The sequence below is a fragment of the Chanos chanos genome, chromosome 1, assembly GCF_902362185.1.
Source record: "Chanos chanos chromosome 1, fChaCha1.1, whole genome shotgun sequence".
In the NCBI taxonomy this organism is placed as follows: domain Eukaryota; kingdom Metazoa; phylum Chordata; class Actinopteri; order Gonorynchiformes; family Chanidae; genus Chanos; species Chanos chanos.
The window spans coordinates 34862228-34878617 of record NC_044495.1 but is presented as its reverse complement, the minus strand read 5'-3'; the positions used below and the strand labels follow the sequence as shown (position 1 = coordinate 34878617).

The following is a 16390-nucleotide window of genomic DNA, read 5'->3' as shown; positions in this document are numbered from 1 at the left end:
GGCAGACAATACTCACAGCTACAATTCTCTTCATTGCCTCTAACTTCAGGGAGTCTTTGTTACTGTCCAGCATCTCCTTCAAGTCATCATGCCTGAAAACAGAAACAGGAATAGGACTTATCTGGATGTGCTCAGTCTTCCCCTCCACACACATTGCTTACACAAATCTCAGGTTTGTATCACTGACGCTCCGATCACAGAGCTTTTAAACCGGTTCCTTCAGAACTGATCTCTCTGCGCATCCTTCGTGAACGTGTGCACTTCTTTTTAGCTAATTATGACTAAAAAATAACAGCGTTCGCAGTACATTAATTAGGAAGTTATTAATGGTTTTTGCAGGTTGAGGTGATCTCTGAGCCGTTTCTAGTCGGATTGAAACAAAATCAAGAGGAAATTAGCAAGAAAGCAGGAAGAAAGAATAAATAAAATAGAAAAGTAACCACGTGTATTGTAATGTACGTAATAAGGAAGTGATTCAAGACCAGGAGGAGAGAGCTGCTGTGTCTCTGAATGAAAAACGTCACAGTGAATAGATTTCAAATCCATTTTCCATGCATGAGCTGAGTGTATGAGGTCTGCACTTTTCAAAGTGTGCATATCTGTCTCACACTCAGACAATATCATCTACCCTGTAATCATCCACTTTCTCCGTGCGACCGTGTCTGATACTTAATGGCAAGCATCGTTTATTGCATTGAGAACCCCAAAATGGAGGAAGCAACCGTGATACAGTGTTTTCTTTTTTTGTCAAATTATTGTATGGCAGTACTGAAATAGTCGGGCGTAGTGTAGGCCGTCTGGCCCCGTGAATGCAGCAGATGTGAAATGTGTCTTCCTTACTCAATGACGCCACCATTTGACAGACAGAGGTTCTTGAAACTCAAATCTGTGATTCATTGTTTACTTTGAATGATGCAGGAAACAACAGTTTGAGATGCTCAGAGAATATGTCATAGAAAAATGTCGTTAAAACAGAACAGAAGATGGGATGACTGCATAAAAGAAGCCAGATTGTTTGATGATCTGTTACATCACTATTAATTTATGTATTTACAAGCACTAAACAGCTCACAGGTATCAGAACTAATCTATCTGACAAAAATATCATTCTGTAAATTTAAAATGTTTTGCAGCCAGAAATAATTGATGTGCAAGTCCACAACTAGAACTGCCTATTTCCACAACTGTCCATTTCAAATTTCATAATCATCTGATTCAGCATCCAGCTGGAACACGAAAGGTTTATGAAATTGTTTCTTTTTTTAAGCTTCACAATGCTTCATACAAACAGGGCTGACTGGCTCTCTCTGCATGACCTCCTGTGTGTACCCAATGTGCCTATGTCTTTTATACACAGAGTGGACGAGATGACATAAAACACAACGTCCACAGGCCTGAAAGGTTCTGTGAGTCACAGTTATTTATTGCCACGCAGGGAGCGGTGTGGTCACTGAGCATTAAATTGCCTCTTACAATACAAGCTGAACTCCTAGATGAAATGTGTTTTGAAGTAAAATATTGTGTGAGCATGAGATGGAACATGGACAATGGAACGTGGCACCTAGTCTGAAATTTGCATCGATATTTTATTTTGATTTACTATCCTTCAAAAACACCCCCCTTACAACGGAGGGGGGGGGGGGGGGGGACTGACGGCATATAGCTGGATCAATACTGTATTGAAATCTATGTGAAAGGATCACTGCACCTTTCTCAGCACTACATCTGCAGCTCCTCGGGGTTCCAGGCTGACTGCAATGTGGACAGTCTCCCGTCTGAAGGATAAAGCCTATAGCTTCTAAAGGGAGTGAAATGGAGACAGGACAGCAGTCAACGCTGGTTTGACAGTTTGATTGATGAGATGTAAGGTGAATGTTCCTGTACTCTCTGGCACACACTTTGTAGCACAAAACCACTGCCATACACTGCGTAACAGGGAACATCTGCGACGGCAAACGGCGATTCTGAATATGCGGCTTGTGACTGCAGGTTTCTCTGCAAAAAAAGGGGTTAAAGTGTTTTTGGCTGAAATCTCAGTGTCCTTCCGACAAACTAACATCTAAGACGGTTGCTGCATTAGCAGTCATTAAAGCACATTGTAGAAAAGATATGAATGTACAGTGATATTCTAACTTTAAGCTGCTGTGTCATACATTAGATTGCAGTAGATGCATTCTGGGAGTTCAACATCATAACCAAAACAAAAGTCTACTGTTATCTAAGCAAAAGATGATTTAAGACGGTGAGGTAAGCAGAATATCAGTTATACATCAGCTTATCCTTTTCTGTTGTAACGAATACTGTCTTTCAGTACGAGATAAGCTGAGGCTTCTCAGGGAACCTCACTTTTAAATCGGTGGATAACCATGGTTTGTCACTTTTCACGCAGATGCCTGATCACCTGCATCTTTTAAAACTAATGACAGAATTTCTTCTCCTTTCATGGCGACAGATGTTAAATGGAAGGGTTTGCTTCGTAGAGCGGATCAAGGAAAGGTTGGAATAAAACAGTAAATCAGTAAGATGATAAGTTAATGGTGCAGAAGAACAGAGGATGGAACGGGAGCTGAACTGACTGTTGTTGCTATGACACTGGAATAGCACGTTCGTTGGTATCATCTACCCCTGCCTGTTTTCAAGGCAGACCTTGACAGAAATGACAAAAGCCTGAGCTCCTCCAAGCAGGGGGCCAGTTTTTGCCACTGGGAATCCATACCACAAACCTAATCATAAAACAGTGAATGATTTCTACAATGGCTCAAGACACGCACTTGGTCCATAGACCTCCACAACAAAATCAGATAAATTTAGTGAGCTACAGTCCGATTTCTCCAGCAGCATCCTGTTTGTCACACTTTGATGTTTCTGAAATTCAAAGCAGCAGTAGAGAGTAGATCAGTAAGTGAACAAAAAAAAATATCCCTCGTTTTCCACGAGTTTCCTATACGCATGAGTACCTTAAACATGCATTTACGGTGAGCCGCCATTCTGCAGTCGCTTACTGTTTGCTTATGGGGATGAGTCATCTCTGCAAATGAAACTGTGTGTTTTTAATAAACTGTAGGTGATCTGTACACAATTTTCTCTGTTGATTATTTATAAAGAAATGTTATGTTTAAGGTCTCTAGCCAGACCTTGTTCTAATTTCTCAATGTAGTATGTTCTAATAATTAGGGGATTTGTTTTGACAAGAAGAGGAAAAACAATGGGCTTTGTTCTTCCTGTACGTAGCTAACGCTTCTAGAATAAAAGTGAAATGTGAGAGGGTTAGTTATAATATGTTTAGACATACTCTCACTGAGGATTTATTATTCATTATTATTACCTGTAGATATACAATCAAATTGCCATGTCGGTCTGTGACCCCTGTGAATCCAAACAACACCTCTCCTGATCAGTTTGTGCTTGTTAGTTTGTTTGATGTCAGAAACATGCTGAAGCAAGAGGCAGGAGACATCTAGACTGCTGAAAAGTTACCTTCACTGCCTACTGAAATAATTTCCACTTTAGATTATGGTGCAGGAATACAGTATCTTTCCAAACCAACCAAATCGAAATGACTCAATGAAGAAAAATTCACTTCTCAACATAGAGTTGCCTTGGAAAAGACGATCATTTCAGAGCAGTGTAGTACATGTGACGCTCTAACACAGGCTAGTGAGAGGAAAACAAGATTTTGATTCAAATCAGAATCTTAATTTGTCAGGAAACTGAATGTCTAACAGCATAAATTGCTCCACAATCATGGTGTGCCTCTGTGTTCTGTCAGGACTAATCTATGTCCTGTCAGGAGAAGCACACAGGAGCTCGACAAACGGCGATTTGGTCCAAGCCTGCTCTATCAGATGACCAAACACAAGTGGAAACCACAATGCTGCAATGTGCATTCCCACACATATGGGAGTTAAACTATGCATTCAAAGATCACATATCAGAAGATCAGTGTACTGCAAAAAAAGAAAAATAAATTTAAAAATAATAATAAAACCTCACATAGCAACACTAATCAGCTGTTGTAAGAAATGAGGCAAAATAAGGGACAGGTGGTCTTTATGCCCATTTCAGTGCATTACTGGCCACATTTCTGGCAATTTATGTATTTATTTAAATCCAACTCTGTTTTGCTTAATAGAATTTATAGACAGAACTTTTGCTACAGAGTGGCTGAGAGTGAGCAGGATGAGAATGATATTTACTGGTATCTCTCGGATCCTGTGGTTCACTTCTGCGTCTTTAATGACAGCTTTGTTTGATTTGTAAACAAATCAAGACGTCTGGGCAGGAACAGACTCATTTGCTAAGAGCTCCTGTAATTGTAAAAGGAGAGGGCTCTGTCTATGCAGCATAGGAACAGAAGATTTGTAGGGCTGCAAGCTGGGAATGAAGGCCAACCGCATAGCATGACTGTAGGTGTTCGGTAATCAACACACAGGAGACCTAAAATGAAATTTTCTTCTCCCAACTTCACTAATCTCACGCTGAGTACGCCCCAAAACTTGTCTGGATCCCATTAGGCTTACCATGTTCTTCTGAAGAGGAGCTGGAACCTAGCCGCCCCCCCCCCCCCCCCCCCACACACACACACACAGAACTAATTTTGTAAAGCTAGGCAGTTGTTTGGAGTGTATTTTCTTCTACTCAAATGAATGTATTCACTTACTGAAAAACACACACATAACCTTGTATACACTCATGTCCATTATAAAATAGCTATAAAATGTCAAAGGCAAGCAGTTCATGTCAAACCACAATAAACAACGGTAAAAATAACAAAGAGAACAAATGGACAGATGTAGGGATGGTATTTCATTGTCTGACAGTGATGTCAACGGAGGTTGGCCCAGTTTCTCGGTTATGAATTTTAATCAGCGTATTTCATTACACTGCTGCTTGCTCTGCACAGCTAATTATTGTCATTACTGTGCAAGTATAAGGAAAGTGAAAAATCAAACAGACTGTACAGGATCATGATAACACAACACCACACGTGGCTAATAATGTGCTTTAATCACAAACCCAAGTTACATCAACAACAGTGAGACACACACATCTTACATCTAATCTGAGAATTACTGAAGAATCTAGTGTAACCTTGGTCAATAAACAGTAAAGAAAAAACAATCAAAGAAAGCAACTCACAGTACTACATGGATAGGCATTCTGTCAAGAGGTAGGTTTTAAATCCTGAACTAAACATCAGGTTTACATGGCGACATTTTAGCCTACTGAACTTTATAAGGGCAAATGACTTGATATGTCCACACACAGTCACCAGGAAATTACAGTACAATCTGATAAGGGTGAACAAAAAAGATACAGAGTAATGCTAGTAATGAGTGCGCTGTTTTTTAAATGAGTGTGTTATATTTGTTATTCATAAATCAGCCATGAATTCTTATGAAATAATGAGTTTACTTTGAATAAAAAGCATAAACTGCAATGTGTATGGTATAGCCACAGAACAAGAACTGGGATGAATACACGTTTAGTTTAACTCTCTTTTGAAGATTATTTCAAAAAGGGCCACAGTCCATTCCAAAATAGGTAAGGTACATAAGAACAACACCCTGGGAAAAGCTACACGTGGATGGAAGACTTCATCCAGTGTCTAATGTAGATTTTCAAAGTTTCTTTGTTTCCACACAGAGGATGAGTTCAGTGTGACTAGTTGATTATTTAAATTTGAAATGATCTGCACCAGTGAATGAAGCTCTCACATGAATTCAATTGTGTCTATATAGGAGATGATAACATCAATATGCCACGTTGTCTCTCTGCTAACTACACCTCAGTAGCACTTCAACAAGCTTATTAATTAATCCACACCTCAACTGTGCCTACATTATGAGGAACTTTTTTTTTTAAACAACTTTTTGTTTCTTTGTATATTTGCTTGCTTGCTTGTTTGTTTTTTTTTTGTTGGGTTGTTTTCTTCAAACACGTCATATCTCCTAAGCGACAAAAGTGCCATTCATTAACGTACGTAGCATCTTCGCGGGATCAGGAAAGCAGCGTGAATGGCAGGAAGAGACAGGGGTCTGTTTCTAACAGTAATTAGCACTGTACATCGTGAAAGGAAGACTGAGCAACGGGGCTGAGAGAAACTGAGCTGTGAGTCACCAGAGATCAAGGATGACTGTGAGTGAACAGCTGAAAAGACAGGCGCTGACTGGGCTTAAGGAACATATTGTAAGATGGGGACCTCGGAGGAGAGATGCTAGTCTAGTTGCTCAGCCCCCACAAAACCAACAGATAATGTGGCACGCCAGGGCACATTTGGTGTTTACCCCCCTAACCATACTGTGTCTTCCTACTTTTCATGTTCGGTTTTTCGACTTTTTTTTTTTTTTTTTTTTTTTTCATAATCGAAACCAGGATGGGATTTTGCTTGAACTCAATTATCAGTCTCATTTAATCACTTTCCAAAACACTTCACACAGTTCTCCCGTTAGCATTATTTAAAGGAAATCAGTTGTGCTCTTGAGAAAAAAACAAACAAACACTTTAACTGAAAATGCTACAGTAACATGTCTGTGGAGTGGAAGCTGAAAAGACTGAGTACTGAATGAAGAGTTAATATATGTGGAGAGCTCTACCAAGAGATCATGAATAGTATAAAGCACTACAGTTTAGAACTTCATTTCTGTGCTTTGAATGGTAATTCTATCCAATGCTTCTGTCAGCTGTATATTACAGCACTGAAAATAAAATGCAAAGCATAGTCACCTTTAGATTTTTCATAATGTCTTAGTACCATCGATCACACAAATAAGTTGTACTCATGTGCTAGATTGTATGATTTTCTTGCTAAATTTTGAGAGGGGATAACACTGTTTTGAATGCTTTGCTGCAGGATATTTCTGGCATGTTTTGGAAACGTATGATTATTTTGTTTTTACAGTGTTAAAATGGTATAATTTCAAAGCATTTGTGTAAAGATTTCTAAAGAAACAGTTATCACATCAGTGTTACAGTGCTTTTCCAAACCAAGACAAGCTTCAACAAATGATGAAGCTGGTTTGATCAATGTTTCACCAATTTCATTCTTAAAAAAATCTTTCATGTCTTTGTTTAAATGCACCTGGAACAATGTCTGATCAGGAAAATGTAACACCAGTAAAGAGTTTCTTATTACTGTGGTCTCCCTTTATCTTCAGTTCCTTCGCCTGCACGGGTCTTGGTCCATATAATTAGAGCCATACATAATTAATTACATAGTGCACACACACACACACACACACACACACACACACACACAGATGGTAGTCAAGTTTCTGGTAACTACAACTGGGTCGTGTTATTTGAAATTATTTTATGTTCATGTTAAAGGTTTCAGAGTGGCAAAGTAGACTAGAACAGGCCTACAGAGCATGTTTAAAGTAACTGATGGAAATGTCTGTTTTTCATAAGAAAGTCAAAGCAATTATCTGTGAACAGGTGACATGCAGTTTATTCCATACATCTCTTGATGTGAAATTATCTGAGAGAATGGAAACTGCACTGGATCTTACTGATTTATTTAGTTTTGATGTACTTGTACTGAGTAGCAGAGTAGCTCACCTGTAGCAGAGGGGACTAAATTTGTAGAACAGAAGTTTCTATTCTAATACTTAATTATGGCTGTCATTTTGCAAAGCCTCAAAGCAAAATGACAGCAGGTACTCTCAAACATCAAAAAAACACGACTTTTGCTTAAGCAGTTACAGCAGTACCTAAAAATTGTTCTAAAATCTCTTCAGTTAAACAGATAACTTGGATTTAATACTAGTTTTTACCACATAGCAAACACTGAACTATTTAATTTACAGGGTTCTTGGATTTATTTATTACGGTAGAGAATGTTATAACAGTAATCCTGGCATGCTCGGATAACGTTATCTACAGTATCTGTGTACAAAAACAAAAACAGTCTGTCGATATGCTCTCAAAATTTGGCTGGTTTTCCTGTAATATATATTTCTCATGAATTAAAAGTGATGAATGGGAGTGAAGAAATAGAGTTGTCTGATAATCTGTTCAAATTCAAGATGTGTAGGAGAAGTGGAAAAAATACTGGATTTAATTTACTGAGAGTGAAAGAAATCCTGGACTTTCAAGGAGAGGAAGTTGCTACAAGGAGGAAAAAACTGAAGCATGATCTGAGAGCTGAAACCTTTCTTGGTAATCCTGTTTCCTCCTTTTTGTGAGCCTCTCCATCTCCATCAAATGCACCATAGAGCTGTGACAAAGCCACGCTGACAGTAAACCACCATTCCAGTGTGTCTGAACAACAAACAAACCACTGAACACTGAGGAGAGGGAGCAGAAATGTACTGCTACTGTTACAGTCAAACATTTCTCTCTCTCTCTCTCTCTCTCTCTCTCTCTCTCTCACCCTGCCCCTCTCTCATAAACACACACAGAAACCAGAAACACATATACAATAACAGGTCTACTGTGCATTACCAAATACGCACGGGAGCATTTGAGCACCCTTAAGCAGACAGCAGGTGTGTGTGTGTGACCTACCAGCAGGAAGTGTGTGTGTGTCTCTATGTGTGTATGTTAGCCCTACCGCAGTGGCTGGGTCTGGGGGCTGGTGACCCCTTCTTCTAATGGAGCCTTTTCCTCCTGTTGTTCCCCCCCTCCTGTGGAACGCAGGTGGCGCAGTTCCTCTGGCTGGACCGCGCTGTACCACGTCTGCTGCCCACCATCTGGGGTCAGAACGGGGCTTTTGGCTTCCTCCTGATTCTGACCCTGCACTGTCTTCACTATGTTTACTGCATTAACAGGCAGCTGGAGCAGTTTCTGCATTGGTGTCATTCTGAAGTAAAGAGTATCAGCAAAAACCAGCGAAAGCTACAAAAGCTCACAACCAACACCTGTTGATCGTTCTGAGAGACCCCCGAACTTAGCAATTCTTTCACTCTTAAAATTCTCCAAAAAGACAAAAAAAAAACCCCAAAAAAAACTTCTGAAAGACTTGCTTGACAACGATGAGCTTTACAACATTCCCAGAGTGCTGTTTCCAAGACTCTCAGATTCAGGTGAACTGAAGGAACTCCAGACAGAAGACAGAGAAACCCCAGGTTCTATCCAGGGGTTTAAGGCACAAAAAAGGAATGACGTGACCAGAACAAGCTCCTCGGAGATGCCGCGTAGGTGAGCCTGCTGTCAAAGAGGTGACACGGTATGACAAGAGAGACGGCTCCTGTTGCGGGAGTCGCCTTCCTCTCGACTCTATCTCCTGAGAGAGCTGGCTGCGACTACTCACCGACGTCTCAGTGTCTCCTGTTCAGCCACGGCAATGGCTCAGCCCACTCTCACAGCCACGTTAGCAGCACCCCCCCTCCCTCTCTCTCTCTCTCTCTCTCTCTCTCTTTTGCTCTGCTTTCACACTCTGCTTCATTTACCTCCCTCTTCTCCTCCCTTTTTTTCATTCACACTACCTTTCCTTCTAACTCTCTCTCTCTCTCTCTCTTGCTCATGTCCCCTCTTTCTCCCACTATATTCACACTGTCTTTCTTTTCCTCACATCTCTCTCTCACTCCCTCTATACGCACAGAAGGATATGACTCAGCTGTAACAGCTTTACAGGGGCCATGTCTCTGTCAGCACCCTCCCTTTAATTAATTAGTAGAGTAAACCAGAAGCATGATTACCTGCTAATATACCGGCCTTCACTACAAGATCCCAAACTGTCATCATATGAACTCTTCTGAGACAACCAGAATCTACAGTCATTCTCCCTGATTAACATTTTGGCCAGGAGTCATGAGCACAGAACTGTTGACTTGTTCCTTTGTAGCTTACATGAGGAGTTTGATATATGGAGAAGAGCGCCGCACTGAAACTAAAGTACTAAATTACACACATCAATGAGAAAGACAGTCCGTGAGGAGGGGGGCTAAAGCCGTCTATAGACTGCACATGCGGTGGACTGTGATTTTTACAAGACTGGTTCAAAAGAACGACTGGTGCTGCATTACAAATGTTAGGCTAGGCTGTCCTCTTCCATACACCCATAACCTGTATGGTATGAGCCACCAGAAAAATCTGTGCCATCTCATAAAGGCATCTGTGGAGGGGGTCTGTCAGGAGGAGAACGTGACATCCATGTCGCCTGATTCATCTTCCTTTCTGCCATTTATGCTTTCTGCCTACATTCTACCGAACCAACTGATTAACTGCATCATTGAATGCACCAATAGCAAACCCATTTTTAAATCAGTACTCAAAGTAACACATTAACCCTATTTTATTATGACGAGAGTGTTATGTTACTCTGGTTAATCTGCAGTTATGCTCCTAAAGAAAACAAAAATCAGGCTGACAGATGAGCCAGAATGATCACGACTGTGATATTGCATGCCACGCACTGCATGCAGCCCAGACACACACACACACGAAGACACAAATACACACACACAGACACACACAAATACACAGAGAGAGAGAGCTTGTACCAGACAAATACGGTACACAGCAGAGAGCAGTATCAGTGGAATCTGCTCCCCCTGCTGTTCTGGACAGTAAACCCTTTCAGAACGTTAACTTCCTAACAGATAAAATAGAGAAGTAGTTTCGAAAATAAAGCTCAGTAAGACAGAGGTCAAGTGCATGAACTGCCCACAGTCCACAGAACACTGAGGTGAGCCACATGTTTTCAGCCTTCTTCAGGTCAGGCCCTTGACACTGCACTTCTGTAGACTGATAATGAATTCATGATAGTTGTTTTGCATGTGGATTTTTGGAACGCTGTTACGTGTTCTTCTGAGAAAGAGGAGGCATGTAGCAATATAAGGTGAAGACAAAATCATTAGCAGAGTAATCACTAACCCCACCCTACACCATGTCAACCATGTGAAACCATCGCAGGCTGGATCCTCAACTGGAGTGTATTATGCTGGTTTTTGCAGGTGAATGTAAGTGTGCGCATAAGAAGTGTGTGTTAAGTCCATACGTGCTGAGCCTATTTCAGATTCTCCTGTTGACACACATCTTAAGGCAACAAACTGTAAACACATGTCAGTCACTTCCCCCTCAGAATTATAGAAGAGCTGTAATATGATCTTGGCAATTCAGAACCAAATAAGATGGAGCAAGTACAGTACAGTAAGCAACATTCATTATGGCTCATCAGACAGGTTGCCAAGGCAACACCATGACATGAAGTCTCTTCTGCTATGCTTACTGCAGAGTGAGTGGAGCTGAAATTTTTCACCTGTGCATTGGAGAAATGGGAGTTAAAACCCACATTTAATCACTAAAATGAACAAAATAACAAATTCTGTAACAACTGAGATTCTGTGTTTCCTACAGTTAATAAAGTGAATCACATTGTCTTTTTTGTCCTTTAGACTCTACAGATCAAATCATGCTCTGCTCTGCCATGCCCATCATGCCTGCGCTTGGTTTCATGATTTGACTGTCATAAAGCTTAAAATTGGATTAACTGGCTCAGTGCCCTGAAGTTGTCACTCCTGTTTAAATGAAAAAATAAGACTGATGAGATATAGCACAAATATACTGCCATCTCAACATATATAATATTTGCACGTAAAAAGACAAAATAACATGGGGACTAATAAAAGTTTTTTTTGATAATTGGCCTTCTCAACGCAAGTTAAAATATTTTAACTGGATGATGCTAAAAAGCAGAAAAATGGAAAACTCCCCAAGAGGATCTTGATTCATGCTGGTCATGTAAGTGCTATGGTGCATAACAACTGTCTCCAGTTTAAGGAGGAATCAGACAGTTGACAGACAATGCTGTGACAGTAATTAATAGGATTTCTTTGAAAGGTTATTAAAGGCCAGGGGAGATGAAAAACACAGAGGAGGGGGAGAGCACTGCAGTGTGTGATAGACTTTAGACTGTTTGCTTTGTTGAACTCACAGTTTACACATGAACTCTAGTCAAACTGCAAAATACCTCCACAATTGTCGTAGAAATAACTTGAGCTCCCTCTGCTGGTACGGAAATGAACTCTGGCAGTTTCTTTTAAAATAATGTAACGTTTCCTTACCATCTGTTCGTCACTAACAGAAAAACTAAGAGTGCGAAAGAATCTATTTGCTCTGAAAACACAACATTAAAAGTAACCATCATTATGCTGATTTCTGTAAGCAGGTGTTATGGGTTGAGTGTAATTCTACCAGACAATATGTATCTAGCACTTTACATTACCAGGCTCCAGGCACCTTTAAAAAATATGTGTCTTTCACAAAAAGACCACTACATGCATGAAGAATCAGTTTGATGTAGTTAAGATCAGAGATCCAGTGTTCCAGTGTTTGCCAGTGCTTTCCTGCTCCTAAGAAAAAGCGGTGAAGTGCCTCTTATGTAAGTGAAGATGTGTCCAAAATGACACCTGATGGCTGTGAATGGATGCTCTAATCGAGATGTGAAAAATAAAAAAACAGACAAAATTTTGAGTCTGTGTGTAATGAGGCTCAGAGCCTAAATGAGAAAGTAAAAATGCAGAGAATATTTTGACTTGCATGCCAGATGGCAGAAAAAAAGACTTAAACAGCTATGGAAGGAGGTGGAAAATCTGTCTGGTGAATTCTCCAGGTGTAGATGTGAGAATCACAGTGACAGGCTCACTAAGGAAAGGTTTCCAAACATAACAATGAAGCATAGTTACCCCATTGCTGATATTTCCCATTGCCTTGGTAAGACACAGGACATTCTGAGAGGGTATCTGATCACAATTAAGCTGAGTGTGCATACCTGCTGCAGCAGGGTATGGACAGAAACACATAATCCCATAGTTAACATTATTAAGTTGATCATTTTAAAATTTCATCCTGTGCAATAGTATGTCAGCACATTTTACTCTGTTCCTGAGAACATTTTTTGTGGTCCTCAGACTTTTCAAGCAGCATGTTTTTCCTCATTTTTAGAACAATCACACACATACACACTGACTTCAAATAGTCACTGGGCTTTAATTGTATTATTTGTTTCTATGAAGACCACAGCATTAACACATTTTATACATGTATCTAAGTATTTATCTCATTTATATGGTAACTGTTTAGTTATAATTTTTTTATTCTTGTTCACAGCTTCTCCTCAAACTAGCCCTATGTTACATTTACTTTCTCTTTTTCCCCTTTTCTCATTTACTGTAAAAATATCACACTTATTCCAAGACATCTCCTCTGTCAACAAACAACACAGCTTATGTACAACAACACTTACCACCACTCAATAACTGGCTCTAGATCTAGCTCTGTCCACCTGAAATTCCATAAGTACTGTGCTTATTTTTGAAACCATCTTATAACTGATCTAATTTATCCACCTTTAATCTCTGGGTAGATTTGTCAGTATTTGATCATTCTTCGCACTCTCAATAAAACATGACATCTTTATAAAATAAGTACAATTACATTGTAACCTGTGGTACTGGTTAGCACTGAGGACCGTGTAGGCATTCTGTAAAATGTCTTCCTCTTGTTAACCTGGGTGGGTGAGGGGTGAATATCTGTGGACTTACATGATAATGACGGCATGGTGCTAGGAATGTGAGTCAGTGTTAACCTGTTTTAGATATATGTGCTACTAAATTCTGTTAATAATTTGAGCAACATGAAATCATTTGCAATGCGTATAGTTCAATTTTTAATTTGTATAACACACTCACATATACATTGTGAAACTGTTATTGTATGATATTTTTTTAAAAAAGTGATGTCTATAGTCCAAAAAGGGATAAAAAAAAAGACATACAGAGACAAAATCTAGTTTAATTCGGGAACACGCTCTTACATAAAACATATAAACATAGAATTATTAGATCAGATGAAAGAGGAAAGGGCTGGTGATCAGACGATGTGAACTTAGATCTAAACTAAGATGCCTCAGTCCTGCTGATGTCCCCTTCAGCAGGCACTTTACCCCACATAACCCCACTGCTCTCTGCACTGTGACTGCTGCTGTGCTTGGACCTCTGACAAGCCAGTCCCTCTGAGAAAACCCACTCAGAGTGTAAAATGGACCATTATGCAGATTGTACTGTATTGTAGATACAACATAAAGTGTGATTCATTACACGGCTTATAATAGATGTCGCCACCACCTCTACAAGAGTGTGATAGATGAAAGAGAAGGTGAGGAATGGAACAGGAAAAACCTAAGACAATCAAATCAGATATGCAAACTGACAGTGCGCGTTATTGCTCTGGGAAGAAAAACAGACATCAAACAAAAGCAGTGGTCTGGGCTATGAACAAGATCAAAGTGGGGAGGGGCAAAGTACTCGTTTTAGAGTCTTCAGTCAGGGCACAAGCCAAACAAATCTGATGAGATTTTGACTGTGACAGCAAAGCAGAGACGAAGCCCTGCATGGTCCCTCATTGATCAGGCAACTGGCGCTTCCAAAAATAGCACTAGAGAGAGTAAGAGGCATACATGAGTAGGGAGGGATGGTGGTTCTGGCTAAATTAGAAAGCATCTGCTTTCCCATCTCTTTCCTTGATATGAGCAATTTGGAAAGTCAGTTCTCATATGCAATTCTCATTCAACCGGTTCAAGGGCTGACATATCACTGAGAAGTGCTCTTTTTAAAGACACAATATCTATTTCTAACGTTAAAAACAGTAAGAAAACATATATATGTAGTGTTTTTGCAGTGGCAATATACATACAGCATGAAATAACTACTAAATCAGGAGTAACAGGAGTAATTCTCTTGAACTCAGTGTTTTGTGTTTTTTCCCTCCATGACAAAAACAAACCCTAACAAAACAAAATGACCTCAGTGATTCAGGACCTAACGCCATACCTAAGACTTAACACTTGGCATTCTACATTAGCTATGTACATTAGACCAATCATTATCTATTACACTGGTAAAGAATATGCTATTACAGACATCAGGCGGTAATAAAAAAGTCATTTTGTAGCTGCTAGATAGTCTAGGCAGTAAGTGATGATTGAAAAAAACGTCAAATGGTAAAAGAAGACAAAGAGATGCCCAGAAAAGAAAAAAAAAAATCTGGATTTGCCTCTAATCAGACAGAACACTGGGAGGCAACCAAAAACATCTCTTTCAGGACTTGCTTCCTGGTGATGTATCATGTTTGCATTGTTCTTGCATGATATTCTCATGTTCTCATTTTTGACAAGAATCTGATGTCTCTGCACCTGAGCAGTACTGAAAAGTACTGCAGTACTTGATTTGGTCTGATTTTCATTCAGGCTTAATGGTCTCTTAACTGCTGAGTATTGGTGTCTGCTTAGTATCAAACACACACCGTTATTGAATACCACAACAGTGATTATGAATTCTGCTGTCCTTCCTGCATATGCTTGGGCAAAGTCAAAGAGACAGCCGGATCAGGTCTCTGAACAGGAGAGCTGAACCAGCAGATATTGCCACAATGTCAAAACAAAATAAAGGGCTTAGCTTCACTCAACTGTGAGGATATCATGCTGAGACTTCTATTCAAATGTAGTCCTTTATTTTTTGTCTTAAAAGCTGACTAAAAAGACACAAAGAGATTACTAATGGAAGTAAGTTTTAACTGGCAGAGACTCTCCGGAAGTAAGGCCTCCGTTCACACAGTAAAGAAAAGGGAAGAAAGAAGAAGAAGGTCTTGCTGGAGCAACAGCAGCTCAGGCTCTTTAATCTCTGTGATTTTTTTCAGTTCTCGTTTGATCTGACCTCTTCGTTTGAGTTACATGAAATGGAGACACGGTAAGTGTTTGATGTGCTAACGAACAAAAAACCCGCCTGTTTTCAGGTGTTAACTATCCTTCCTTACTATCCTAGCACTGGAGCGCTGTCCAGCATCTAGTTCTGAAACTTCCTGTGAAAGCCTTCTCCCCCACATTCAAGGACAACTTCAAAGGTTTTCTATTTCCCGAAATCGTATTTACGTATTTTTTTACTTACAGATATACAGAATGTCATGTCGAAGTAAAAGTTCCAATAAAGCAGTGCTATGTGTTCAGGCAAACAAGAGAGCTAGCAAAATCACGGACAGACTGGTATGTCTCCTGCCCGGCTAAGCCTCGCTGTTTCCATGATGCACAGGCCATTCCGGGTTGCTTTCTTACACAAAGAAATCGACCGTTTTTCATTTGTATTCAGTACGTTATTGTTGCTTATGGTGTATATTATCCACACAATAAAAATAAAATCCATCGCCTGCCGTTTCCTCTGCATTTTCACAGGCAGGAAACTGCATCCACCTCGCACCTCCCCCATAAGCTACCGATGATGCGTTTTGACACACAAAAATATCCACAACAAGCTATCGACAGCCACTTTTACTCTTACCTTTTGTAGTCGGAGGAAAAAATCCCTCCGCTAGCTGGGTCGTGGCCGTATTCGGGCTCCCCGACGCTCGAGGAGCCCCCCTTTTCATCATTGAAGGCAGAGCTGGCAGACATATC

The 16390-nt window shown here is 40.1% G+C and overlaps 1 protein-coding gene across 4 annotated transcripts in view; it reads right to left on the bottom strand.

Annotated features, from left to right (window-relative positions):
- Nucleotides 1–16387, bottom strand: part of ap3b2 (adaptor related protein complex 3 subunit beta 2) — a 39931-nt gene extending 23544 nt beyond the window's left edge. For all 4 annotated transcript variants that reach the window (XM_030777522.1, XM_030777531.1, XM_030777538.1 and 1 more), the window contains exons 1-2: nucleotides 16275–16387; nucleotides 17–92 (exon numbers count right to left, since the gene is read on the bottom strand). In XM_030777522.1, coding sequence (XP_030633382.1) covers nucleotides 17–92; nucleotides 16275–16387 — 189 coding nt within the window. The remainder of the gene's footprint in view (nucleotides 1–16; nucleotides 93–16274) is intronic.
- Nucleotides 16388–16390: the final 3 nt, after the last annotated feature.